The sequence below is a fragment of the Leptonotus elevatus genome, chromosome 10 (genome assembly GCF_054856555.1).
Source record: "Leptonotus elevatus isolate MCC_2025b chromosome 10, RoL_Lele_1.0, whole genome shotgun sequence".
Classification (NCBI taxonomy): Eukaryota; Metazoa; Chordata; class Actinopteri; order Syngnathiformes; family Syngnathidae; genus Leptonotus; species Leptonotus elevatus.
The window spans coordinates 7,748,250-7,773,091 of record NC_141248.1 but is presented as its reverse complement, the minus strand read 5'-3'; the positions used below and the strand labels follow the sequence as shown (position 1 = coordinate 7,773,091).

The window sequence follows — 24,842 nt, the reverse complement described above, 5'->3', positions numbered from 1 at the left end:
GACAGCGCGCAGATAACCACACTTCAATACCTGAAAGAATAGTTTATTTGTTAAAATTTGCTGAAAGACACTCCATTGAGCATGACCACAAAAAAAACACACACACAAAAAACGTACATTTGACAAGTGACACACAATGTTGTTCATACATTTGTGAAAGATTGGTTGTGGTTCAAGTTTTGGAAAGCAGTTATGTAGGTGCAGAAAAAAAGCTGTCCATTTGGTGCTTGAGTTTAGAATTGCACAATCGGGCCACTAAACTACCTAACTTCAGCTATTTAAAATTTAAAAAAAGGAAAAAAAATGTGCCTCTGAGTATTTGTAGAGTGTAGGAGAGGACAACCAATTGCTTTAGTCTTCAAAACTAATTGGGCTGTTTCAGTTCATGTGTTATTGTAAACCCAACAAAATTGCTAATCCAAGCATACAACTTTTAAAAATATGTTCTGAAACAAATTCTCAAATACAGTACATCAGTGTTAGAAAAACATGCATAGGCAAGTACACATTCATGATAATGAAAGTTGCATCTGATGAATTAAATGCATTTTTGAAGTTTATTGGTACTTCATACTATACCTGCTAAATAGTGGTTTGTTTAAAAAAACAAAAAAACATATACTTGGAACACAATGAATTTATAGATCATTTGACACTCCCCACCTCCAGAAGCAAAAAAGAAACTGAAAAAAATGAAATGACTGCATCTGGTAAAATCAGCCAGTGATCACCAATGTTAATGGAGATGAACAATCACAATACAGTATTAGTCACAAGAAACAAGCTACACCCTCAATGAATTATTCAGGTATCAAAAATATGATGAACTACAGTACTACTGTAAAATAATCAAACTTATCTATATGTATTATTGTGAAGCTGAATATATTGAAAAAATATAACAGTGATTTGTGTTTTGCACTGCAGCTACACTTTAAGAAGTCCTGCTTTGGCTAACTAGCAGCAGCAGCAGCAGCTCATTAAAATATATGCACCCATAGTGTGTCATAGTAGTAGAACAGATCTCTCATAAAATGCATAGAATGCAATAACATAAGGTGCAATAAATTGCTGGAAATCAAAATTCAATCCAATTCACTTTAAGCATATCCCTTTTGTACCCACGCTAGACCTACTAAAGAGGAAAAAAAGTGTGCAAACCCTGATTCCTGTCAAAAAAATAAAACCTCAAATTCTCTATCTATTTGCTTTTGCCAATACTGTCACATTAATAAGGCCAAGAAAAAACTCTTCCCTATGTATGACCATATAATAAATTCAAGCAAAAATTTACATTACTCTTTAATCATAAAAATGATGTAAGAATGTTATTATATGTGTAAGCATCCCTATTGTGTACAATATTCCATTTTAATACTATTGCACTTACACACCCAAACATAATCACTCAACCAGCTCCAAATAGGATCATGTCTACCAGGACAAGGAGGGGGATTGGTTAATTTCAATCTTAATATTTACTTCTGGTCAACAGTCCTACAGACAGAGACTCACCTAACATAAGACACAGACTGCATGCTGGCATTCAGTCTCTGCGGGCGCATTTGCGTCTCAGGGTGCATCACAAGTCCTCATCCATCTCGAGACTGCTCCTTCGGCTGCTGCTTTTAGAGGCACCCGGTGACAAAGGAGAGAAGAGGGGCTTAGCCTCCACCTCTGGAGACAGGGTGCCCCCGTCGTCCATAAGAATGTCCCCCAAGCTCACATCAGGGTAAAGCGCTGAGGCGGAGGTGTCGTCCAGCTCTGCAAAGCTCAAACTGCCCAAGTCCAAGGGGCTGCTGATGGTGACTCCGGCGGGAGTGTCTGATGAATGTGGGGAGAGGAAGGCGGTGGGCAGAGGCTGTCCGATTGCTGTGACACCCAGGCTGAGGAGGTTATGCCGGGACGTTGCGTCTGCGCTGGGGTGTAGGGACTGGCCGTTCTGAAGGCTTTGTTGTTGTTGCTGCTGCAGCAGCGCAGGACTGGAGCTCAGACCAGAGGAGATGCCGGTGGCGTTGGAAGATAGGCCGTGGACACGTGCTTGTATTTCCAACTCCTGAGAAGATCACCAAAATATGTGAATTTAACCGTCTTAGACTGCATGTTGAAATGACATTATAACAGGGAGAGTAGCCTTTTCCTCGAATCTGGCTATCTTGACCTTAGATTCAGCAAGCGTTGTGTTTTTGCATTATGCATCTCCATAAAGACGCATTCCTTTACTTTTGCTAAATAGCTGGTTTCAATAGACTAAAATTGCTCAACTTGGCATTACAAATCATGCAGTAAGGCCGTCGACTCCCATCACTCAACTCAATTACATTTAAAGAGAACATTAAAATAACCATCGCTGTTTTCTTAAAGGGGAAGTCAACCTTAAACATTTCTTGACAATAATATGTTATATGTGACCTCATCTAAACATGACATTCTGATTAACATTACATTTGTGGAATATGAGTTAAGCAGCAAAATCCAGCCGTTTTTTAATCCATCTCAGGGGGCGGCCATTTTGCACTGAAGATGACATCAAAGTTGCTCAGGGCTCAGGCAAAGACCAATCACAGCTCACCTGTTTTCTGAAGCTGAGCTGTGATTGGTTTAACCGAGACCCGAGCAACTGTGATGCCATTTTCACTCGACAGCAAGTGGAAAAATGACCGCCTTCTGATATTGATAAAAACTGCTGGATTTAGCTGCTTAACTCATATTCCACTAATGCAATATTAACCAGAATACCGTATTTCGAATAGTGGGTCTGCAAAGAACATATGTGACCAGGTCTGGCAAAACGGTCTTGTGTTAAAAAAATCAAAATTGAGATATACATATATTCAAATTCTACACTTAATTCCCTTTAAAATGACATGTAACAAACGGACAATTGGACATAACTCAAGTTACAGCAATTACAACCAGTACCTTAGGAAACAAATATTGACCCCAAATTTTCAGGAACTATTAAAATATCACTGGAAGTCAATTCCAATCACAGGTAAGGTCGTGACCCGAGATTTGAACCCTTTTAAAAGTTTAGGAAGTTTGACCTCTCAGCAGATGAAATCCGCTTCATCTTTGAAGATCACATTCAGCTTACAATTCATCTCTTGAGGAATCAGCCAAAGTTTGGTTATTTTATTATCTCAGAGTTCTTGTGGTATTTTCTTGCTTAAATGAGGTCATAGTACCGCAGTGGGAAATTTGATTTTCTAATTTTCTAACTTGCCATTTGGTGTGGGTTGTGGCAAGTACTTTATTGATAGCTTATCATGGATGTTATATATCAAATACTTTTGGTCACATAAAGAAAATGAAAATGTTATGATGGTTCAACATTTGTTTTTGGTTTCGATTAAATGAATACAATAATAGACAAGAGCGCAATATGGTAAAGCTTTTTCAGAACGACATGGCATGTCATAAAAGTATTTCATTGTGCTGCAGTTCCAGTGGAAGTAGTACAAATTGCAGTCATTGCTTCTAAAACTTTCAGGGTCCCGCTGGCAGGATCGAGAGCTAAAGTACCGCCGATGCAAGGTTATGAATTCAACAGATCGTAATAAATAGCAAAAACCAACCTGGACACGCAACATTAAACCGTGGTTTGCTTGCTCCAATTTCTTCTGACGCAGTTCAACGTCCTTGGCTCGCTGTTGCTCCTTCTGTAACTTGCGGATGTAATCCACAGAGGCCTTCAGAATGGTGCCTTTATTCCAGCGCATCTCACTGTTATCAGTGCAGTAATAAGCATGTTGTGTAGAGGCAGAAAAACAGAAAATGACATTGCTTTACTGAATTGCTGAGATTTGGCTCACAAACACTACACGTTAGTCTCCCAATCACTCAGTAGTTTAACAAAGACCAAAAAAATAAGGTAGCACTCACGGGTCACTTGACTTTGGTATGAGAGTACCAAGCTCCTTTATACGGTCATTTATATTAAATCTCCGCCTCCTCTCAACTGTTAAGAATCACCAAGTAGTGAAATGATTGTTACTATTGTTTTGTGTCAAGACAACAATAGAAGATGTCACCAGACAATAAATGTCAACATACTCAGGTTGTGGTTGTCTTTCTTTTGCCTCTCCTTCATAAAAGCTTTGGTATCAACATCTGAAAGACAAAAATTGTGTTTCATGAAATTACTACACATCTTTTTTTTTTTTAAATAGTTTTGCTTCACATACGAGTACATTTCACAGATTTGACCATACCAGTATTTTCCCTTTTTATATTTGGAAGATCAGCAGGACAGGAGTTGCTGACAGTAAGAGTGGGTGCTGCCATTCCAGGACTGTGATACACATCGAGGAGATTTCCTGGGAGCTAAATAAAACAAACTTATTATCCAGTAGCTGCAACACATGCTGACTGCCAAAGCGGAGTTGTATGTGAGGAATACGTTAAAAGTGTTACTTCCCTATTCGTGCTTAAACTATTAAAGCAAACACCACCCTGGGTTCCCAAGTCATTCTAGTGTGGTATCAGTGAAAAATCGTCATCCATAGCCCAATCGATGTTTTGCGTACACAGTAAGGTACACACACATGCCATTTGCTACGTGTTAAAACAATACTGCATTGTTTCATTTCAAAGATTACAAACTGGTTTTACCTCACTGTGCTTCTTTTTTCTTTCTTCCAACATCACCATAATCCTCATTTTCTGTTAAGTGGCAAAAGTTCAACAGTTCCTCTGTGCCTGTAAACCTGGTAGTGTTGCAATCCACGTTTAAATGAGCACTCAACACTTTGTCTGACTTCTTGCAGTGTATCCTAGCCTTACTGGTAGCCCCGCCCAGGCAGCACGTTTGTGACAACTGATAAGTAAGTGCCGAATGCATATATTCACTGCAACAGCTTATGAATTCCACACTGATGAAAAACGCTTCATTCAAGTAAAAACCAACCGTATACTTACAAAGGGTGTGTGACTGGTTTTTTCCGAATATCTTGAAATTTATTAGTGAAAATCAAGTGTGGAAACATTTGAAAATTAAAGTAAACGTATTGAAGAAAGCAGAATTTTCTTACCGTGCTAGGTAACTGAAGACCTGAGTCAATCAACGTAATGATGTCGTCATTAAAACTGGATTCCAGGCTAATTATGTCGTCGATAACATCTTCAATCTATAGACAGCAGACAACAGGGAACACATGGTGCAATCTAAGTATGCTAATCAGTGTAATATCCTATACAGTACAAGCAATCCTTATACACTTATAAGGACTACATACAAAGCACTGTAGTCAAAATAATTCCGCAAGCTCTAAAGCAGCCTCATGTCACAGACGTGTCACGGTTAATCTGCAGGTGCAGTATTTAACATCATATTGCGACACCAGGCCAACAGGTATATGACAAAAAAAGGCATGCAACATTAAAGTGGGACCTGCGGCCACATTACTGCAGAACAAACAGAATTTAATAAAAGTGAGCTAAAGGCTTGACTTCAAACTTCTCCAAAAACACACTGGAAGTTACAGAGTGACAACTGTTGGCAAGAATGTGTCATCTGCTGCCGCGTCAGCAAAACGCTGTTATAAAATAAGGAATTTGGCATACTTCCTCCTTGTTGGAACTGATGTTCAGTAGGGCCATCGGGCTGTTAGGGGCGCTGCTGGCAGTGTGGGAAACCTCAGGGGCGGAGCTCCACTGTGGCACAGGCGATACACCGAGCGTCTGAGTAATCGCGTTGTTACTCAGAGTGGTGGAGAGGTACTGCTTCACCTGTTGCCTCTGCGCCTGCTGGATGTGATATTTGGTGGGGTTCTCTAGGTGGGTCTGCACCTGCATCATTCAAGCAGTAGCTGATCTCAGAGCTGATCTTTTCAACTAACCAACCCTACTTGGGCAACAAAGAGGACACGCTTACTTTCAGCACCTCCACGGGCACCTGTGCTGGGGGCGGGCGGGCAGCATTTGGAGGCAGTGAGACGGAGATGGCAGGAGTGGAGTCAGTGGGCCGGAGCTGAGAGGCGGAGGCCTGTTGCTGGGCCTCTCGTCGCTCCTGCTCCTGAGCTTGTTCTCGCATCAGCTGCTGCCGCATCAACACGCGTGACGACATGGCTGAGGACAGCGATCAAGATCTAAGGATGAAGCTGCAAATAGAACGAGAGCGTCCACATCATGTCATCAAATAAAAAATAAAAAGTCTCACACTAAACATAATGAAATAGTTACAACAAAATTCTGGTTAATTTGGCGGCTGAGTGGTTAGCACGTCGGCCTCACAGTTCTCAAGGTCAGGGGTTCGAATATGCTTGATGGATGGGAGATTGCTTGAAGCGGACATATTATCAAGGCTCTTAACTGTCTTAAATGTGCGCTAGGGAGCAAAGCAGCTTTTACGGAGGAGCTAAAAGCAGGGAAGCACAGCTGTTTCCTTTGCGGAAGTCTCCACTTGATGATGACTCCACTTATTATATTTAATGCAATGGAAATTCTTTTGTACCCTTCTCCTGACTGATACTGCAGAACAGTGTGATCCCTTTGATGCTGTGAAATCTTCCGGTGGACCAGGCTTATACTGTAAGAAGTGACTGCAATAATCTCAGGTAAAGTCTACTAGAACATCTTAACTTTATTTGGGGTTAGTTAGAGGCACTTTAGCACTCTAGGCAGGTGTGTGCTGACTCACATTCAACACGAGTTTGAATATGTTTTTAGCTTTCCTCTCTAAAATATTTCAGTTTTTTTTTTTACTGAGTTGTACAGGAACTTATAGGTCACATTACTGGTGAAGAAAGTTTTTCCATGATTCATTTTTGTCTCATTTTTTATACCACAAAACCATTGGAATTTCAACAGATGATTGTAAACTCTTAATATACTGTATTTACATTTCATCACAAATATGTGCTACAAGTGAGGGAGGTAGGGGCAAGGAAAACACACCGAGAATCAGCTCGCCATAAGCAGTGTTGTGGAGAGTGATCATAATTTAATTATCACTTGAAATGTAAAACAAACTGGATATTTTTTTGTGATTGCAGTAATCCATTAATTTGTTTTGAACTCAGCTTCAATAAAACCATACCAAACTAAAGTTCCAACAAGGTGTAGACCTCCAGCTAGAAAAATAGTGAAGCGATGTGCCCATAGATATGTGTAAATCGAGACATGAGGAATCCACAAAGTGGAGTAATGTCTTCAATGCATTACACAGTATGGACGGCCTCACCTGCAGCTAAATATCTCCTAGATAAACAAGCATTTCCAAGTTTGCTCCAAGGTAAGAGCCTGTAACGTAGCTATAATGGGATAGGCTAAATCCATATCACTAACTAACAACTGAACGAGCTATGATTATTACTCCCATTGCAACTCTCTCATCAGAAGAAAATGTACTGCAAAGATGAAGGAGTCTAAAAATTAACAAACATGGTTGAAGTCGCTATCATTTAGGCAATACAATAATGAATAGGACAAAAAACAAAAAAAGGTCAATATCTGATGATGTTGGTTTGATAACATGACATGTTACCTCTGGATTGGAACAACAACATACAAGCCATCTGAAGCAATATTAATATTATTTAAAATATAACATTTAGCATTTTTTTTGCCTATTTATTGTATACCTGATAAACACACACACACACACACACACACACACACACACACACACACACACACACACAGTGCATAAAAACAACGTGTAGCACAATCCTCTTTAAGTTGGTGGTTCATCACACAACACATTCAGTTGACAGAGACGATTGATCACATCAGGTAAGGTGGGGAGTGATGATTACAAAGGCCCCAGTGTGCCCATGACTGACATGACCTCGAAAAGAGAAGGGGACTAAATTGAGATTGATCACATCAGGACAACTGTTCCAGGCAATAGTCATATGACTTCCTCTTGTAAATTTGGAGAATCTCTCCATACAGCCTGTATGGAATCATCCAAACGACCAATTTTGTCTTCAGTTTTAATACCTGCCTTATAAATATTTATCGAGATGTTAGTGCTGGTTTGTGTCAAACATCGGACTTGACTCATCCGAAGTATGTAGCCAATAGAAATTGACTGGGTTCTACTGTACTCCATATGATTAATCCTGTTAGTAACCAATATGATCGGGGTTTGAAATTGTGAGTAAACTGACGCATCTGCATTGCGTACGTGTGTGACTACCCTCGCATCTTCTGTGAACACTTTGGTCAATGAATGTTTGGTCACAAATTTGGAGCGCTGGTTTGACAGCTAAGTGTCAGAGGCCCTAATTACAACTCCATGCTAAAACGTACAGATCGTAAACAAGGACAATATAGCTAATAACTCTTTTATTATTTACAGCTGTCAATCAAGAAATACGCATTTAAATTCGTAGCTTGGTGTTTATATTACAAAGCATGTAATTTTGCTTTTTGGGGGGTGGGGTGGGAGGGAGTTGTTGCTTAGCTAGCCAAACTAGCCATGATTGTCGAAGAAGCTCACGTTACCGGTGAACGCATTAAAAAGTAGAAATGTAACTTTTAAACATACTGTATGAACAAAAATGTTCGACGGGATCACAGTCATGAATCCAGTAAGTCCTCTGCTTTTCTGTCCATTTTATCTCGTTGAGTTAATCGCAGCTGCCGCTAGCCATGGCCGCACCGAATAGCCAGCGTTGTTTACCTCGAGCCGACGCGCTTAGGTCATCCTCCGACTTTTTACCCGGAACTTGTTAATTACGGGAAGGTGATTACGTTATTTACTCAAATCGTATGTCTCACTTTTTTGTCTTTCACACACAATCAATTACTAGTTTTGGTCGTGGGCCGCATTGTAGGTAAGGTTTCCCTTGTGTTTTGACTGCGAAACCAACTATTGCCTCATTGCATCATTAATATTATCATCATTACATGCAACATGTTGAATAAAATAATAGTTTTTAAATCAAAAGTCAATAATAATAGTTTGGTCAATTTATTTTTAAATAGTATTTCGTAAGAAAAAAAAGTTTACAGTGTCTCAACGTAAATACAATTTAGGACAATTTTTAAATGTTGGTACATAGATCGCTAATTTGCTCTGTGCCCCAGGTCTTGAGTTTGACAAATGTGTACCAAATGATCTATCCACAAACTTATCTAATGCATTTCACACATATTGTAAATGTCAAAGACAACGGCAAAACATTGCGAAATTTCTTGAAAGAATAAAAAAAATGACAAAGCATAGACAAACAATCTTTTTGTAATCTTTCTTTAATCAGCTGTCACAAAACGAGAAATCCATTGCAGCTGTCAAGGTGTCTGAGAGTTTAGTAGCAAGTTTGTCTGTAGAAGAAGAAGAAGAAAATAGATCACGTTAGATGCAAGTAGACGTAATAACAACATGACTGTTGAAGTTAGGACACAAACCCGCTCTTTTTTGTTGCTTCTTCCGTTTCTTGCCCGCAGCCAGAAGTGCCTGGCCTTGTTGTAAAGGATCTACATTAACAATATCCTTCAAATTTGGAGCCTTGGATGCAGGATCAGTTCCAGGCAAGGCGCTCTTGAACTTCTGAGATTTTATCTCCACTGTCATTGGTCCAAACTATTAGATGAGATAAATTAACTTTATTTGGCAACTCTTTTATAGCAAGGCAAACCAAGTTAAGACACATTCCACACACATCGAATTTACTCAGTCTGTAATAAGCGAAGTGCATATCTCTGGCTGCGCAGTGCATTGTGGGTAGGGACATTTCCAGGTTACCAAACTTTTGTTGAAAACCAGTGGGAACCAACATAGGAAGCGATGATTTAATTTCAACCTCTGTAAAGTTGATGTTTCTTGCTTAATCTATTTTAAACATGCATAGCATGTCGTTTACTGACTGGCCTCTGCTGGGACACTACAGTTAAGCTTAGTTAAATGCTTAATATTTGGCCGAATGTGTGCACTTTACCGGGAGTCGGGACCGAGGAGCAACACCGAGACGTGAGGAAGAGACAGATAGGATCTTTCATCACTGAGTGGGGTCAAGGGGCTCGAAGCAGGTTCTAAATGACCGCCGGGAAATTGTGAAGAATGAATAGAGGTTTGTTTATAAGTATACTCTTCCATCTAATTGGAGCTTTGTAATGGTGTATTTTTGCCTATAAACTCCATTAGGGCAGTTAAAAATGGCATAAAGTGCACTTGTCATTTTGCCATTTAAGGCTTAAAGCCTTTAAACAATCCATGCAAGCTTTAAGGTGTACACTTATTTATATAGTTTCAGCACTGTAATCTCTCCCATTTAAATGATAGCTACATAGGTCACCATTTTTTATTTTTTTTTACTTGATTTTCACGCATAAGCAATGCACAATTCGCTTATTTCTGCCACTACTTAAAGTGGCATTGCGGAACTTTTTTTTTTTTTTTACTTGCGGCGACCACCCCTGGCCAGAAGTGTAACTGCAGCCTCTGTGTCAAGCACGTGCAAGGCACCCCTCCACCTAGGACTGAGCGATAAATCGATTTTTTAAATTAATACGAGTGTTTTGTTGTGAACGATATTTTTTTTTTATTACATCTATGTTTTTTCCCCCCCTTTCATTGCGGCTTTTGCCCCCATGGGCTTCCGTAGCGTTACAGAGAGCGATCACCAAAGCGGACACGTTGCACCTCTCTAATGATATGGCACCCATGTATACAGTGAGGAAGACTAGATTTCACCACTTGCTGAAAACGGGCGAACCCAGGTATGTGCTACTGCTACCTAGCCAAAAGTATATTGCTCAAGTTGCCCCATGCCATTTGTATAGGCAGTGGTTATTTTGCCGTGACTGGCAACTCAAATGCTAGCGATATTTTTGCTCTGAACGGCTCTCCAATATTGGTCAATCGCCGGAGCGAGGAATCTTTAACCTGCTATAAATTCGATATTTTTTTAATCCTGATTGCTTATAGACATTTACAAGCTTATGTGAATAGCACAAATGTGCACGTTTATGTCGCAACATGTACGCTATCTCGTCAAGACGGACTCGCCTCGCAAGCACTTACCGATATGAAAGATGAGCTTACTTTCACTCGCCGTGACGCTTATCAACATCTGCGTCGTCTGCGACATAAAATCCTTATGAAATGTAGTATAGCGGGCTGATAATGCTGATAACAGCCTATTTTCAGTGATAAAGGAAGGGGGTGAAGCGGTTTAATCACGGTAAAATAGCCGATTTACGGCAGGCCAAGACTTTCATACTCTTGGGACTGGCCAATCAATTAACGCTAAAAGGAAATTTGCCAGTCATGGCAAAACAGCCACCTCAATTTACATAACAGTACTTGTAAAATCAGCAGACAGTTGGAGGGGATGACAAGCTCAGACCTCGATTCCTACATTAAAGCCAAAATGTGATGTTTATTTGTGTCATAATAAGGGACACAAGTAGCACTGCTTAGCTTTTAAAACAAAGTTGACAAAAAAAGTTGTACTTTTCTATTTTATCAACACATAGATTTACATTTCCAGAAGTATTTGATTCAAGGTAGAAGTTTTGCACATTGATTCCAAGAGAAGAAATATGGTTACTTTTGTTAACTGATAAAATAAAAGCAAAACTTTTTAAGTTCTTGGTTTATGTAAAAAAAAAAAGAAAATTAAAACAAATAATAATGATATAAAATCGGGGGGGGAAAATCTTAAATCCAATTTTTTGTTAAAACATTTTAAAAAATCTGAAATTTATTTTTAGGCAAAATTGCCCAGCCCTAAACTCCACCCCTGCCCACCCAAGGAACTGTGGAGTGTTTGCCCTGAACACTCCACACAGAAGGAAAGATACAAGCTGATAGGCACAGTCGCAGTTAAAAAGTCAGTGCGCTTTGTATTCATCTGGGCATTAGTGGAGCATCATGCATAATGTAGAAAAATCTTTAACATCAACATTTTAAACTCTGCAATACACCTTTAAGAATCACACTTTTTTTTCACACCTCTGGATCCTGATCATCGTCCATTGATTCAGCTTCAATTTTAAATTCTGGCTCCTGAACTGACTCTCCTTCCATTTCTTGACGAGAGGGATCTTGAGTAAGGTTGCCATTCGTCATTCCCATCGTTTCAATGCAGAATCCCATTTGAACATCAGAGCAAGATGAATCTGAAACATGATATAAGCACGTTTAAATCATGATTGCACTACGACATCTTTTCAGTCCATTTGTATATATATATATAAAAAAAAACATTTGTGAAAGTGCCCCTGCTAATTGAATATGAAAGTACAATATTGTGCAGTATTCTTAATATGGCAATTTGCCTAAATTGCCAGAGCAAACTGTACACTGAAAGATTGAAAAGAGCATTACCTGCAAGAACTTCCAGATTTCCTTTTTCAAGTTCATCCCAGTCAAAAGCTTTACCCATCTCTGTCACAATTTCAGCGCTGACATGTATAGGAAGCGTGTGTGTCTCAGGGGGATGCGTGAAATAGCTGATCCTTCCCCTAAAGAACACTTGAATTAACACTTATGTATCTTAACATTACTTAGGCCTCTAAAATCAAACACTTGACCCACCCTGTCCAGTCCTTCAATACGCTTTTTGCGGCTTTGTCCGTGTCAGGCAGGCCGCCTTTTCTTAGTTTCCCCTGACGCCGCGCAAGCAACGCCAAGAACTCCAGAGCTGTGTGAAAGTTGGGCACTCCGTAGTGCTGGAGGATCTGCACATCCGTGAAAACGTATGTCAGGGCTGTGTCACGGCTTTTTGTCATTGTACAAAGGGGAGGAAAAGCAAACAGCATACTTGTGCCTTGTTGCAACGTCGGAGGATGGCTTCAACAGGAGGAACTGGATCAACCAACTGTTCAATTTTCACACAGTTACGTAGAATCATGGCAGCATCAGTTGTTGACGTTGCCATGACAATGCCAGGACAATCAAGAAGCTTGATGTGTTTGTCCAAGTGGACTTCTTGAAGGCACCTAAACACGAAGGAAACTCATCATTTACAAAAACATGGCCCGCTGGTAACTACTTTTTTTAAGCACTTATATTGCTGTACTACATTTTGTTGTACAACATTAAGAATTGTTTGTTTACGAATGTACCACATATTCTATATCATAAACAAATATGTGTTTATATAATGTACATAGTATGTAACAACAGAGTACTGTTGTTAAACTAAAATATATTGCATTGGAAAAAGTTTAGGTAAATAACTTTTTCAAAATAATACATTTTAGAGCTGTAATGTAAACAATATTTTTGTTCAAGGTAATCAGCATCAGAATCTGACATGAGGACACGATGCAATAGGCACATGCCGACTGCACACGGTTTCCATTGTCTTCACGTTTGCCATCTCAAGAAAGATTTTATGAATGGATGGATGAAAGGAAGCAAGGGAACAAAAGTGAGATTGTATAGAGGGGACTATGTACATTATAGTGGGCCCTGCATAAACGCAATACGGCACCCGCAGATCTTTTTTTCAGTATTTCCTTTTTGTTGTTGTTGGTTTTTAGGGCACCATCCCCCATTTTTGGGGGGGGGAACATTTATCGGCAGTATATCCCCGCTTATTCAATGATTCTTTGGGTTTAAAAATATACATTTATAAAGGCGGATTTCTGCTATTTGCAGGCAAACGCTGTCGTTATCCCCTGTGAATAGTGGGAATCCACTGGACTAGCCAAAATTTTAATAAACTTTTTCATGCTAATAGTGAGAAGGTCTGTCCAAGCCTTAAACAGCTACTTTCAGTCTTGAATTAGTATCTATGTAATAATAATAATAATAAAAAATAATTCCTAAAAAGGAAAGTAAGTGTTTTTACTGAATTACTCACTTGGTGACACCAGGAGTAGCTCCAACACTACATGCTCTTGAACGTTTTAAACTGTTGATCAAACTGCTCTTTCCTACATTAGGAAAACCTGAAGAAAAAAAACAGAAGCAGAGAAGTTAAACAACAACGACACGATCGTTGTGGAATAAAAGCCTCCCTTCTTTTTAGAAATGTTAATATTGCTTATTCTTTTTTTGCAGGCAGCACAGAGACCTAGTGGGCAGCATGTCGGCCTCATAGCGAGAGGTTCGGGGCCCTCCTATGTGAAGTTTGCATGTTTTCTCTGTTACTATGACTTCATCCCACATTCCAAAAACATGTGGATGTTAATTATTGACTCAAAATTGTCCAACATGTACGCTGCTCAAGTGTCGCCCAAAGCTGGCTGGGATAGTCTTCTGCAGTGACCTAAGAAGGGCTGCAACACACACAGCGACATGACTGAACAAGTTTTCGCAAGTAGCTAACAACTGGCAGTTACGCTGCAATTAAAAATTTTAATATGTGCAGTTATGCGTCACAGTAATAGTTCTATTTATTTCAGTAGACGAAAAAGAGAAGCGTGGAGAGTCTCTGTCTCAGAACTGCACGAGTGCCATCAATGAATGCAGTGATTATTTGAAACGGCCACTAAAACATCCACACATTCTTCTGTTCTTTATCACTAGATTCCTCTCTTTGTATTAATATAAGTAGTGCTGTCAAAGCATTAACTCATTAATTAATCACAAAAAAAAGATTGCATTAATCATATATTAACGCAGATTTGAATTTTGACTGCAGATGATCCTTTAGCTGACAGCGGATGGTTACGCTTAAGGTAGCACAAGTTGTGTTTGAGCAATAAACATAACTACATGCATTAAAGTAAAACTAAGGGTGTCAAAATGAGTGCGTTAATTTTGAGTTAATTTAAAGTTCCTTTAATGCCACAAATCTTTTTAAACGTGTGATTAATGAATGCCCCTTACTTGGAAAGCCTTTACTGGGGCAATTCCAGTCGCAACGCAGCAAACACGTCCACGTTGAAATTTAGTAGTAATACATTTAATAATAATGCATATATTTGTGGAGACTGGGGTCAAGTTGTATTTTACAATTTTAAAAATATGCACAATTTCACAAGTTACTTCACGTTAAAGATTAGATAGCTCTTAAAATGAAAAGACCGTCACCGTCTTACAAATGTAATTATGCCATCTAGTGGCAGAAAAATGACCTCAACACAAATCAATATCACACTCATTTCTTACAGTACAGTACACCTTTTTAATTTTAACAAAATTTTATGAATTATTATGAAATTACTGTATCAATGACTAAAAGATGTGGCCATATTTCTGTTAATTTAACATTTTTTTCCACTTATGTTAACAAGAGTTTGAAAACTCTGAAAACAAATGATTGTACATTTTATTGTACATTTAGAACAGACATAAAATGTGTGATTAATCATGAGTTAACTATTAAAATCATGTGATTAATTACGATTGACATTTTTAATCGCCCCACACCCCTAAGTAAAACATTTAATAAGTGTTTGTGTATGTCATTCGAAATACTTGTTCATGTCAAATTAGGGGTGCTCTATTATGGAAAAAAATATTAATCACGATTATTTTGGTAATAATTGAAATCACTATTAGAACAATATTTTTTTGGCTGCAAAACAAGAAAATGTTTAAGCGTAAAAATTATTAAGAAAAATGAAATTCTTTGAAACACTATATGCAAGTTCCTTTTGGATGAAACAAAATGTATTAGTTACTTTAAATTTTAAAAAGGTGCAAATGTATAAATTAAAACTCAAAATTACTATTAATAATCTTTTTTTGACAATTATGCTTATTTTGTAATTGTTGAGTATAATAATTAAAATTGTAATTGAATTTCGATTGATTGCACACCCTTATGTCAAACTATCGAGGTCTTTTTTTTTTTTTACATTTTAGATTATGCAACTAATTAACTGATTAGAAAGAGAGGAGGATGAGCGTGTGCAGTGAATAAAAAAAATGTTGAAGACATCCTCATAACATTAAATGTCAAAAGAATTAACACATAACAGGTGCTCTTTAAGTTTAGCAGGCCAAAATGTTGATAAAAGCCTTTTTAATTAAGCGATTAATCGTGATTAATCAAAATTCTAAGATTCTAAAAAAAAAATGTACCGTTTGGCAGCTCTAATTATAAGACATCTATGTTAGGCCAACTCGCTCAGTGTGCAGCGGACTTAATGAGGACAAGTGCTTACGAAAATGGATAAATAAATGGACGTTCCTTTTTGTATGCCAATATTTTTATGACTGTGGTAATTTTCTTATGAAAATAATTCATAAAAATGAAGCTAACGGTGAGAGAGTATAATTCATAAGTGGAATGCCGTGCTAATAACGCCACGCAACATAGGAACCTACCGTGCTGCTATCATTGAGGCTTACCTACAACACCTACAGTGATGGCCGTCTTTATGTCAAGGTTGCGACAGTAGTTACCGAGTAGCTTCATCAAGCAATCTGCACCAATACAAGCACTGCTGCTGAGGAGCTCTGTGGTGGCTTGAGTCACTGATACATTACTTCGTTTCTGTCAATGACAACAGGCAAAAGTACTGTCAATCTGCCAGTGCAATACACACAAAAGGTGTACATACACAGTGGAAAGAAACCCATGTAGACCTATGAGTGTCATGTTTTTCTGAAAGAATTTGTCATAAAACACGATCAGATTAAATTCTGATTCATCAACATACGCACAGTGGTGTGAAGAATCCGACAGTGATTTTGAGTAGAAGCTTGTATATTTGTGGCCAAAGGTAACTTGTATTAATCTTGTGATGTCTGAATAAATATTGAATTCAAACACTCCAGCTTTCATTGTACTGATGTCTGTATACATTATAGTTGTGTTCATAAATTTACATACTCTTGGGATATGTAAACTTATGAGAACAACTGTATTTTGGCTAGCTGTGAATACGATGAAAAAATACTGTTAAAAAAACTGTGTGGAGAAATGTGTGTCAAGTACCAAGTTTTTGGACTGCTGTTGAGTAGATGCCTTGAAAGCCACTGTTGGAAACTCGTTCCGCAGATATTTAATCCACTTCTCCACAATCTCCTTTGACACTAAATCTAGAATTGGGATAATGCGCCAGACAAGTTGGAAACCAAAGTTAAATTCAAGCAGGTTTTTTCCCCCCTAAACATCTGAAAATCGCATTTAGAAGAAAATTCTTAAAATGTGTTGAGTTGAACATTGAACCTACCAATTTTATTTAGCACCAACACAATCTTTTTGTTTGTTCCACTTTGAATGACTGCCTGCTCAACCTGAGGGCATCTGCACCCAAGTGGGTCACGGGCGTCCAAAACTTCTAAGATCACGTCTGCAGCCTCCACTACCTTCAAGCCAGGAATGTAAATATATGTAATAAAAACTGAAATAATCCAGCAATTTAAACAGTAAAATTCAAAGTTCAGCATTCAGCCTGACAGCGCAAGATGGAAAATTACCTTTTTAAATTCTCTATAATATGCTTTTCTTGAATTCTCATTTTCGAAGTTCACATGTTTTTCCAAACTCTGCATCTCTGTTTCCTGTGAACACACAGAGGGAAATACAGATGATAACTACAATATTTGCAGTTCTCACCAGTGATGCCAAAATGAGGTTGGTGTCCCAGATACTGCACTGTATATACCCTTTGCTCAAACTCTCTATGCCTCTGTAGGATGTCATCTTGAAAGCTCTGCAAATTCCTCCTCTTCATCAGCTGTTGTTCTCTAGAGATCTTCTGTTTTTCCTGGAGTTCTTGAAGCTTTTGGTTAAAATAAAAGAAAGGCGCAACATCCAATGTTTTTTTTTTTTAATTGATTTCACTTCAGCCTCATATCTGAGTGAAGGTGTAAGATTTACCCTTTGCTTTCTGATTTCTTCTGGTTTTCTGTCCTTGCCATGTTTCACAGACGACTGCTGCTTAGAACTTGTGGCCCCTGAAGCATCATCATTCTTGCCATCTTTCTGTGTACAGGTTACATATGTACCAAATAGGTGGTTAGATTTTTCCTGAACTCATCCAAAAAGTTACTCATAAATATCGTTAGCCACGACGCAGATTTTTTTTCTCACGACGCTGAAATTGGCAGCGTCGTTAAATACGCAGCATATGAGAATTTACAATAAATTCTGTGTTTTAGCAGTTTTTAACAGTAGTTTGTTCGCGTAATCGGACAACATAGCGCCACATGGTCCAATATTAGTGGCGCAAAATTAAATAAATTTATTGTTAATCAATCTTCGATTTTGTTTTTGACCGAGTGAGTCTACTTGCACTGCGTAGATGATAGATCTGAAGCGTCAACGCCGTAGTGTGAAAGGTACAGTAAATGTCAATAAAGCACGTACCTGACGTTTCCCCAAAAAACCGAGGCGTTTAGCTCGTTTTTGTCCTGAAAAATACAAATAGAATATGTAACCATATGCACTCGAAATCGTTTAGGCTCGATTTTAGAGACACAAGTTTAAACAAAAATGTTACGCACTTGATTTAGACATAGCTCCAGCCACATGAGTTCACGTGGGTGTAAGTCAGATGTGGGCATGCGCAACAGACTTGCGTACCTTCCGGAATTTCAAAATAAAACAAGATACGGAATTACAAATTAAATCAATATTCTGTACACTGCTCAAATTAACTGCAGTAAAGCTAGCCGCCTCTTCTTTTTACGGAGTCAAGCCAGCCGCTGTTCATTTCAAATTCGCCCTTTCAGTTTGCCCCTTTCTAGGATTTACGGTAGTATGCGCAAAGGGACGCTGGCGCGGAGAACGACATCTGGTTTTCAAAATAAAAGTCAACTTTCAAAATAAAATGTTACTGACAAGCAGTTTAAAATATTTGTTTTTCTTTTTTTCTTAAAAAAAAATGGAAAACAGTTTATTCAGTATAATGCATCACTAATTCACGTTTTATTGGGTATGCACTCTTTTGGGGTAAATAGGTTCCATGACCTGGTATTGAGCTAGAATGTTGATATGTACAGTATTAAGTTCATTAAAAATGAGAGGAGATCTAAAAATAAAAATTAAAAGGTGTGCATCATCCAACAGACATGCCACTACGATGCAGGACAGATTTTGGGTCAATAGGTCACATGACCTGCAAGCTATTGAGCAAAAATGCTAATTTTTGCAGGGAAAAAAAATCATAAAAAATTAGCGGAGAGCTAAAATGAAAAAATAAGAGGTGTGCAACATCCAGCAGACATGCCAAATGTGGAGGAGCAGCGGCTCTACTCTGAGTCTCTCCCGGATAACCGAGCTTCTAACCCAATGTCTAGGAAGAGCCCGGAAACCCGGGCAAGGAAACTCATTTAGACCACTAAAAAAAACTTGTGTAAAAAAAAAAAAAAAAGAAGAAAGAAACTACATAGCACTAGTTTTTGGGCGCACAGTAATCAAATTATTATTTATTTGCACAGGTCACACTTCCACAGTTTTGCTGCCCTTGCTCTTTTAAATTCATTTTCAGTAATGCCCAAACACTTCTCGTCGTACCACCTCTCACATGTGCCACACTGGATCTGTAAAAAGAAAGAGGCCAAGACAAAAAAAAATATCATATATATATATATATATATTTATATTCGTATCACGATTCATAGGTCACGAATCGATTCAATACCAATTATTCCCGATTCAAATCTATAAATTGATGATTGCGATTTTTTTTTTTTACTCAAGTTCAGAAAATACTAATCAGTAAACTTGTACATATACACTGTAAGATTTGTATGGAAAAATACATTTTAGTGACACAGCATTTGTTTCAGTACAACATCCTGTGATTTACTTTGCATGATAAAACAAAGATAGTCATCAGCTGAATTCCTGCTTCTTCTTTTTTTTATTTCTCATTTGCCAGAAATCTAAATATACTATACAACCATTCGTAAGCAAAAATAAACAATAAATATTAGTGTACAAATTGGGATGATTCCCAAATCTCCGATACGTAAGGACTTTAAGCTGGAGCCACAGAGGAGACTTCTGTCTTTGAGGTGGATACTTCCGAGCCATCATCGACTTCTTTGCCAAAGAGCTGCATGATGCACGTGCGAAACTGATGAAAGAGAACAGAAAAAACGATTTGTCAGATAAGGCATTGATTTTGCATACAGAATATGTTGACAATTACCTGTCGATTCATGAAAACATAGATGATTGGGTTGTAGATTGTTGCGCTCTTGGCGAAGTATGCAGGCATTGCTGCAGCGAGGGGATGGAAAGCATATCCTGGATTTGCCGCGGCAAAACAGGCGAAAAAAGTGTAAGGTCCCCAGCAGAAAATATACGCCACGATCATGACGACTACCATCCTGGATACTTCTCTCTCTGCTTTCTGAGTGGACTCTGATTCCTTCTGCTGCAAGGCAACCTGCAACAAACAAGTGGAGACTGTTTGACTCAGGTTCGGAACGATGATTCATCATGCATTTGATTTATAAAAAAAACGTACAGTTCGGATAGCCCACCACACTGCAAAGTAGCACAGTAAAATGATAGCCAGTGGGATTAAGCAACAGGTAATCATAAGAACAATCATGTAGGACTGAACACCAGGGTCTTCACTTCCGCTAAATACATCAGGTCCGCAGGATGTCTTTAATCCATGAGGCCAGTACCTGAAATTACAAAATTATTGGTTTCTGTGTCCAATGATAAATGAATGCCAGCACACTGATGAGAATGTCATACCTGCTCCATCCAAAGATTGGGGGAGCACACCATATGGCTGACCAGATCCAGGAGAAGAAAATTCCGCCTAGAGCCCACTTGGCATCAAATTTAACATTTCCAAATGGTTTGCATACAACTACCCATCTCTCCCAGGAGATGATAGTCAGGGACCAGAGAGCAGCGATACCTATAAACAAAACAGTATTCTCAATGACGGAAAAGAGAACAAGGAGCTTTACATTTCACTTCCAAATTCCTTTGGGGGCTACTCACCGCAAACTGAAACAGTGTAGCCCTCAAATATGCACATTGGGTGTCCTAAAATAAAATAGCCAAAAAACTGGTTACAAACACTGATGGTGCTGGCAAAAACGGTTTCCCCCAGATCAGCAATGGCAAGATTGACCAAAATCCAGTTGAGAGGGTGGCGGAGTTTCTTGAATTTTGCTGTCGCCACCAAGACGAGACCGTTGGTGAATACCGATGCAACAACCACAAAAAACATCCAGCATGTTGCAACATTATAAACCCATCGAGGGGCAATGTGGTAATTCGGACCTTCAAAAGGACCTGAGGAATGAAAAAGATAATCAATGTTATTTTAATACATTGTTTATGCAAATATGTTCGAAAGAGGCTGTTTGTTTTGGGAGATTGTGAAAGATACTGTATTTTATGATTTTATAATTATTAACTAACTGTAAGCAGAAAGAAAATTCAGCTCTTTTATATCTATACCAAATAAACAAAAAATTGTTACATTGTCAATTCCTTACTCCCATACACATTTAAATACACATAGTTCAAACTGCACTGGGGGGGGGGGACCCTGAAATTTAATCAAAGAGTGTATAAAACACTCTAATTTGTTATCAGTTTATTCAAGAGACCCAAAGAAGTGTGTAAACATTTTAGGCTCAAGAAACACTGCCATCTCCTTTCCTCGCGTTGCTAATTCCACAAATTGTCACAATCTTAAAATGATTACCAAAGTCATTTTTTCTGCAAGAACATTATTTTTTTTTATCAAATCCTCTCCTCATGATGCAAATGGATACATTTTTTGTGCTTCGTGAAAATTTTGAAAAAATGACACAGGCGATTATTTTAAGAAGGTATCGAAATACAATGGTGTCATACACAATTATTGAGAAATAATACAAGCATAAAACTGTACCTCTGGTATTATTGCTGTTTGTATAAGAAAATGCCGATTCCCTTGTAGTCTCATGGTATCGCCTGGCAGCAAAGGAAGGTTTATCCCAGGCCTCGGCCATTATGAAAGCACAAGGTGCTCCTGCGCAACTGCCTTTTTTCACCACTTGCACTTGTCTTTAGCTTTTATACTTCTGCTTCAGAGAACTCTGATAGGATTAAGTCAAAATCAAATTATAGTCAATGGGTGGTGCTTTGCCGCAATCCACAACCCAGTGAGCTTCAAAGGTAATTAAAACCAAGAGTAATTGGGTTAAGACACCAAATGCCAGAATAATCTTGTTGGAAACCAGATTTCCATCCGCTCACTGAAGATGCAGATTAATTGGTGAGCTCAATACGTATAACACAAATTCGGGGCGGCACTCGCACATCCGTACGGACTTGGGCTTTGGAATCCAAGGTTTAAGTCTCACTAGGGACAAAAATACATTCAAACTAGACAGATACTGAGGGATGCGGCACAATGCCTGCATTGCTTTCTTTGTGATCATCCGGTCATTATTTTTCAAGATGCACTGTGGGATACACTGAAGGCACTGTATAGGAGAAAACCAATACACATTACTCATTCACAGCAATACAAAGTAAAATATTCACTATTTAGGTCACCACGGTATATTAAAGTGCCAGTTGTTCACTTGTGATGGAAAGTAGACACCCACAAAATAATCTCCCTGGAAAGAGAGTTCACCCCAGAGCCGGATTGTTCAACAGCCCTTTGATCCTAAACGCTGACGTCATCGTCCTCATGGACAGGTCAGAGTAAAGGTGATTAACACACATCATGATTTATTTTGTGTAACGCAAAGTGTGAACGCGTTTATACATCCCATATGTGAATGCATCCAGTTGTAGGACTTTGCTCCCTCCTCCAGATTCCAACTTAATTATACAATGCATTCCATCATGTATTGTCATACCAACATACACATACTAATATACAAAGCAATGATAACAAACACCAAATATATTTAATCCACCGAACCTTAATAAAATAGTTTACAGGATTTTACTTTGACATTCAGCAACCTAAAAATAATTCCAACCCAGTTTTGAGTCCCAAGTCCTAAATTTTGGGAAGGCTACCAAATGATAAAAACCAAAAGGGTTGTCCTTTTTTTAATAAAAAAAAACAACAACTTAATTCTATACACTATAATGGCTTTTGCTTTTGTTTTTACACCAACTGACTCTCACCATCAGAAACATCGATTCAAATTCTGCCGGCTGTTTAAATCACAACCTCTCACTCTCAGTATGTGTACACTCTAAAAACAATTGGGTCAAAAGTAACCCACTTATGGATCAAAAATGGACTGATCAACTTTATGGATAAATTTGACCCAACCTTCTGGGTTGTATTAGACAAAATGAACTTTATTATTATTATTATTATTTTTTATCTAAGTAAAGGATCTGACCAACATTTATGAGCTATTTTACACACACACACACCAAAAAAAAAAAAAAAAAAAAATCTTGATTCAAAGTTGGGTCAAATTGATCCAAGTAGAGGATTCTTGACCTATAGTTGGGTTATTTTGGACCCAACTGTAAGTGTGGCTTGTATATTTTAATAAAAGTAAATATTTGCACTTGGAATATTTTCCATCAGTCAAGTTATTTCAGAAAAAGCCTATAACAACAGTCACAATTTTCCTCTTTCCTCCTCAGTCCTGCTCTTATTGTGCTTATACAGTAGGCCTATATTGATATGCATGTATGTTGTCAATATTACACACTATATGCTGTTTAGCTATGTAGCTATTTCCAGCACATATGCTTCACAGTTCTGACAGTCGGAGTTCGCTTCTCTTTGGCGTTTGTATGTTCTCACCGTGCTTGTGTGGGTTTTCTCCAGGTTACTCAGGCTACTCTGATTTCCTCCCACATTCCAACAGCAGGCATGTTAGTTTCATTTATCAAGATTTCAAATTATTCATACGTGTGAATGTGAATGGTTGCTTGGCTAATGGTTGTCCTGCAATTGGCTGGATATTTACTACCTCTTGCCCAAAGTCAGCTGTGATGCCCACAAACTTAATAAGGACCCGGGGAATAGAAAATGTGTAGGTGAACTTTACTTGAAAAATGAGAAAACGGGCGTGTACCAGCCAAACCGTAAACGATGCAGGACTTCAAATGAGATACAGTTATAATCTCTGTTGGTGTCGTTTCTTGATTATTTTACTTTGAATATAGGCCTAGTAATTTTACTGAGCATCTGTTCTATTTAGGGTAGTATTACACAGCTAATTCTGTAGTGTAATTGAGTTAAAAATCTAGTGTTAATTATTTTTGAGTTACTGGGTGTTGATTTGGGTGTTATTTGAACACTCACAGTGTTATTTCAGCGAGTCAAGCTAATTGACTCCAGGCTGTTACCTTATGCATCCGGGCTCTTTTCTCCTGCAAGGCAGCTACGTTTTCCCCCTGGATTTTAAGGACAACTCTAGGTCTGGATTACTTGGTTTTATAAATTAAGGATGAAATTATTTTGTTCATGAGTTAATGTAGAAAAAGCGTGTGAGACATAAAACAAAAAGTTTCCGGATTTTAATGAGTAGTGTAATTTATGTTCATTATTTTTCTGTAAAACTAAAAACAAAGTGGATATTTTGCCATGCCGGCAATTCGTATTTAGCATGAGTCGTGCAGGAACTAGGCCTACAAGAAAGAATTTTGCGGCAACGAACGTGTACTATCTCGTGGTGTTCTTGTTAGTGTTGTTGCCCCCCAAGTACTAGGTACTAGGTTCAAGTCCCAGATTCTCCATTTGGGTTGGAAAATGAGAACTTGTGAAGAAGCAACACTAAAACAGTGAGAAATTAACACCAAAAAAAATAATGAAAATAACACTTCGTGGTTGAAAGTGACAAACAAAACTGTGGGAAATTAACGCCAAAAAAAAAGCACTTTTAAGTGTTAAGAAATACCACTGATAATGTGGAAAAAATAACACTGATAGCTGAAAGTAGATACCACTTTAAATTGTAAAAAGTTCACTTTTATGTGTCAAATAATAACACGATGGGTGTTGTAATTTCACTCCACCAATGAGTTAAAAAAAATCACTTTTGGAAGTGTAAATTTAACTCGAAACTGGTGAGAAATATATAAACT

General features: G+C 38.2%; 3 protein-coding genes across 4 annotated transcripts; all 3 read right to left on the bottom strand.

Annotated features, from left to right (window-relative positions):
* Positions 1-27: 27 nt before the first annotated feature.
* On the bottom strand, positions 28-8,667 carry tfe3b (transcription factor binding to IGHM enhancer 3b). 2 transcript variants are annotated; one of them, XM_086087376.1, is made up of 10 exons: positions 8,495-8,667; positions 5,876-6,101; positions 5,731-5,790; positions 5,566-5,655; positions 5,034-5,129; positions 4,215-4,326; positions 4,057-4,113; positions 3,886-3,961; positions 3,579-3,726; positions 28-2,056 (listed from the first exon to the last, which is right to left on the bottom strand). In XM_086087376.1, exons 2-10 carry the CDS (start codon positions 6,065-6,067, stop codon positions 1,583-1,585), a joined length of 1,305 nt encoding a protein of 434 aa, XP_085943502.1. In that variant the 5' UTR covers positions 6,068-6,101; positions 8,495-8,667; the 3' UTR covers positions 28-1,582. The 2 variants fall into 2 exon arrangements, with proteins under 2 accessions (XP_085943502.1, XP_085943501.1); XM_086087375.1 differs by having other exon boundaries at positions 5,566-5,790; positions 8,495-8,666.
* Positions 8,668-9,182: 515 nt separating this feature from the next.
* Positions 9,183-18,468, bottom strand: gnl3l (G protein nucleolar 3 like). Its single transcript, XM_086088043.1, has 15 exons — positions 18,308-18,468; positions 18,171-18,214; positions 17,682-17,786; positions 17,467-17,583; positions 17,279-17,362; positions 17,032-17,167; positions 16,794-16,897; positions 16,205-16,349; positions 13,764-13,851; positions 12,717-12,894; positions 12,491-12,633; positions 12,281-12,417; positions 11,906-12,072; positions 9,358-9,532; positions 9,183-9,273 (listed from the first exon to the last, which is right to left on the bottom strand). The coding sequence occupies exons 1-15, from the start codon at positions 18,318-18,320 to the stop codon at positions 9,206-9,208; spliced, it is 1,704 nt and encodes a 567-aa protein (XP_085944169.1). The 5' UTR covers positions 18,321-18,468; the 3' UTR covers positions 9,183-9,205.
* A 1,181-nt stretch (positions 18,469-19,649) lies between these two features.
* LOC147166913 (red-sensitive opsin) lies at positions 19,650-21,833 on the bottom strand. The gene is made up of 6 exons (XM_086086266.1): positions 21,679-21,833; positions 20,775-21,071; positions 20,520-20,688; positions 20,281-20,446; positions 19,960-20,199; positions 19,650-19,884 (listed from the first exon to the last, which is right to left on the bottom strand). Exons 1-6 carry the CDS (start codon positions 21,776-21,778, stop codon positions 19,786-19,788), a joined length of 1,071 nt encoding a protein of 356 aa, XP_085942392.1. The 5' UTR covers positions 21,779-21,833; the 3' UTR covers positions 19,650-19,785.
* Positions 21,834-24,842: the final 3,009 nt, after the last annotated feature.

What these genes read in the sequence shown, in the direction of transcription:
- tfe3b (XM_086087375.1), bottom strand. Translation starts at nt 6,067, where the DNA reads ATGTCGTCACGCGTGTTGATGCGGCAGCAGCTGATGCGAGAACAAGCT. An exon ending in TCAGTTCCAACAAGGAGGAA is followed by an intron (nt 5,130 to 5,565) that starts GTATGCCAAATT and finishes TGCTGTCTATAG; the next exon opens with ATTGAAGATGTTATCGACGA. An exon ending in TATAAAAAGGGAAAATACTG is followed by an intron (nt 4,114 to 4,214) that starts GTATGGTCAAAT and finishes TTTGTCTTTCAG; the next exon opens with ATGTTGATACCAAAGCTTTT.
- LOC147166913 (XM_086086266.1), bottom strand. Translation starts at nt 21,778, where the DNA reads ATGGCCGAGGCCTGGGATAAACCTTCCTTTGCTGCCAGGCGATACCAT. An exon ending in CTACACTGTTTCAGTTTGCG is followed by an intron (nt 20,689 to 20,774) that starts GTGAGTAGCCCC and finishes TTTTGTTTATAG; the next exon opens with GTATCGCTGCTCTCTGGTCC. An exon ending in TGTGGTGGGCTATCCGAACT is followed by an intron (nt 20,200 to 20,280) that starts GTACGTTTTTTT and finishes TGTTTGTTGCAG; the next exon opens with GTTGCCTTGCAGCAGAAGGA.
- gnl3l (XM_086088043.1), bottom strand. An exon ending in AAGAAATCAGAAAGCAAAGG is followed by an intron (nt 17,584 to 17,681) that starts GTAAATCTTACA and finishes TTTAACCAAAAG; the next exon opens with CTTCAAGAACTCCAGGAAAA. An exon ending in CATCACTGTAGGTGTTGTAG is followed by an intron (nt 13,852 to 16,204) that starts GTAAGCCTCAAT and finishes TTTTTTCTTCAG; the next exon opens with GTTTTCCTAATGTAGGAAAG.